At 37.6% G+C, this 1,664-nt stretch overlaps 1 protein-coding gene across 1 annotated transcript in view; it reads right to left on the bottom strand.

Moving 5' to 3' along the window:
* Window positions 1-1,664, bottom strand: part of parlb (presenilin associated, rhomboid-like b) — a 15,220-nt gene continuing 13,556 nt past the window's right edge. The window contains exons 8-10 of the mRNA XM_079678586.1: window positions 1,096-1,197; window positions 370-467; window positions 1-281 (exon numbers count right to left, since the gene is read on the bottom strand). Coding sequence (XP_079534712.1) covers window positions 158-281; window positions 370-467; window positions 1,096-1,197 — 324 coding nt within the window. The 3' untranslated portion in view covers window positions 1-157. The remainder of the gene's footprint in view (window positions 282-369; window positions 468-1,095; window positions 1,198-1,664) is intronic.

Genomic DNA, 1,664 nt, shown 5'->3' with positions numbered 1-1,664 from the left:
CCCCCCCCCCCCCCCCCCCCTTCTTGGCTCTAATTGGCTGTTCTAGCATCGCCACAAAGAGAAAATATGCATCATGTGACCAGCTTTTATAAATACCTAGATTCTGTACATGTATACATCTTTACAGCTTTTTATTTCCCATCAGCACCGGCGGCTCTCACACGGCGCCCCCCTCACCCCCTCCTCCGCCCCGCCCCCCCCCAGTCCTCAGCTCGTGCCAAAGCTTAACGAACGGCTCGCGATTCTTCCAGATCAACTCGTGACCAAACATGATGTACCAGCTGCAGGGGACAGAGAGCATCATGGGAAATGTAGTCAATTTTTCATTTATATATTATTATTAATATCATTATGGAGGGTTGAACTCACATCCCGAACAACGCTCCTCCTAAATGCGCCGCGTGGTCGAAGTACCGCCATCCCAGAACAACGCCGGCCGTGTCCATGGCAACGATTGCCTTCAGCGCCTGGTAACGAAAGGACGTAAATATTATTTTTAATTAAAGATAATCATTAAAAATGTAATATCTGAGCTTTCAGAGAAACACGATTTCAGGTATTTCACTTTGAGGATGATTTTCTAAGTTTTATTATATTTATTTATTTGACATTTTATATTTTAGAATGAATATTTTATCTTTATTTCATCATTTCATGAAGAAATACTCATATTTAAACAAACACATTTCAGTATTTTAGTTAAAATACAAATAAAAAAATAAATGAATATATAAATAAAACTAAATAAATGTCTTTGGATAAAAGTCTCAGCCAAATGAAACGTAACTCACATTGGTGGCGTTTTTGAAAAGTCTACATTTTTGAAAGAAAGTCAGAATTTAGTCAGAATTTTTACATCTTTGAAAAAAGTCTAAAAAAAAAAAAGAATCTGAATTTTTGAAACATTTTTGAAACAATTCAGAATTTTGACACTTTCAGAAAGTAGTCATAATTCTTCTATTTAATTAGCCCTCATTATGGTATGTCTCGCTTGAAGTGAACACGTCTGCACTTCCCTTGTTGTTGGATCTCTATGGTTCCTGCACTGATTGTCTCCAGTCTCTTTGGATAAAAGAGAAATGAAGCGTAACTCACGTTGGCGGCGCTGAAGGTGAACATGGGGAGGAAGATGATGGCGAGTTGAGCTTCAGGCATTTTGGTGCAAACGGCAGCGAGGACGGTCATGATGGCTCCGGACTGAAACAGATTCACATATAATCACTTTTATTATTCACTAACAAGCATCAGACACGAGGCCGAGGGGAAAGCCAGACACTAAACAGGAATTCATTTACCTTTACGTTACGTGGAAACACTTTCTTTTCTTACTGTCACTTTCTGAATCTCAGATTAAAGACATTAAAAGTAGATAATGCATAACAAGGGACTTTTAATATTACACACACACTGGGTATGTCTTTCTGTTTGGCTGCATAACAATTGACATTGATCATTTGCAATAGAAAACCTAAATAAATCAGGACCTTCAAAAGGAAACATCAGGGATATTATCTGACAATAACGTTGTAAGTTTACCAGGAAAATACGAGATTTAATCCTGAATTACACATTTCTTTGTCTGATATTCTCTAAGAGTAAAATGGACATTTAAGAGAGAAAAAAACCTGATATTCTCTGAGAGTTCATTTATAATTTACGACTCT

The sequence above is a fragment of the Notothenia rossii genome (genome assembly GCF_949606895.1).
Source record: "Notothenia rossii genome assembly, chromosome: 4".
Classification (NCBI taxonomy): domain Eukaryota; kingdom Metazoa; phylum Chordata; class Actinopteri; order Perciformes; family Nototheniidae; genus Notothenia; species Notothenia rossii.
Note: the sequence above shows the minus strand (reverse complement) of the source record. Positions and strands in the feature narration are given on the sequence as shown.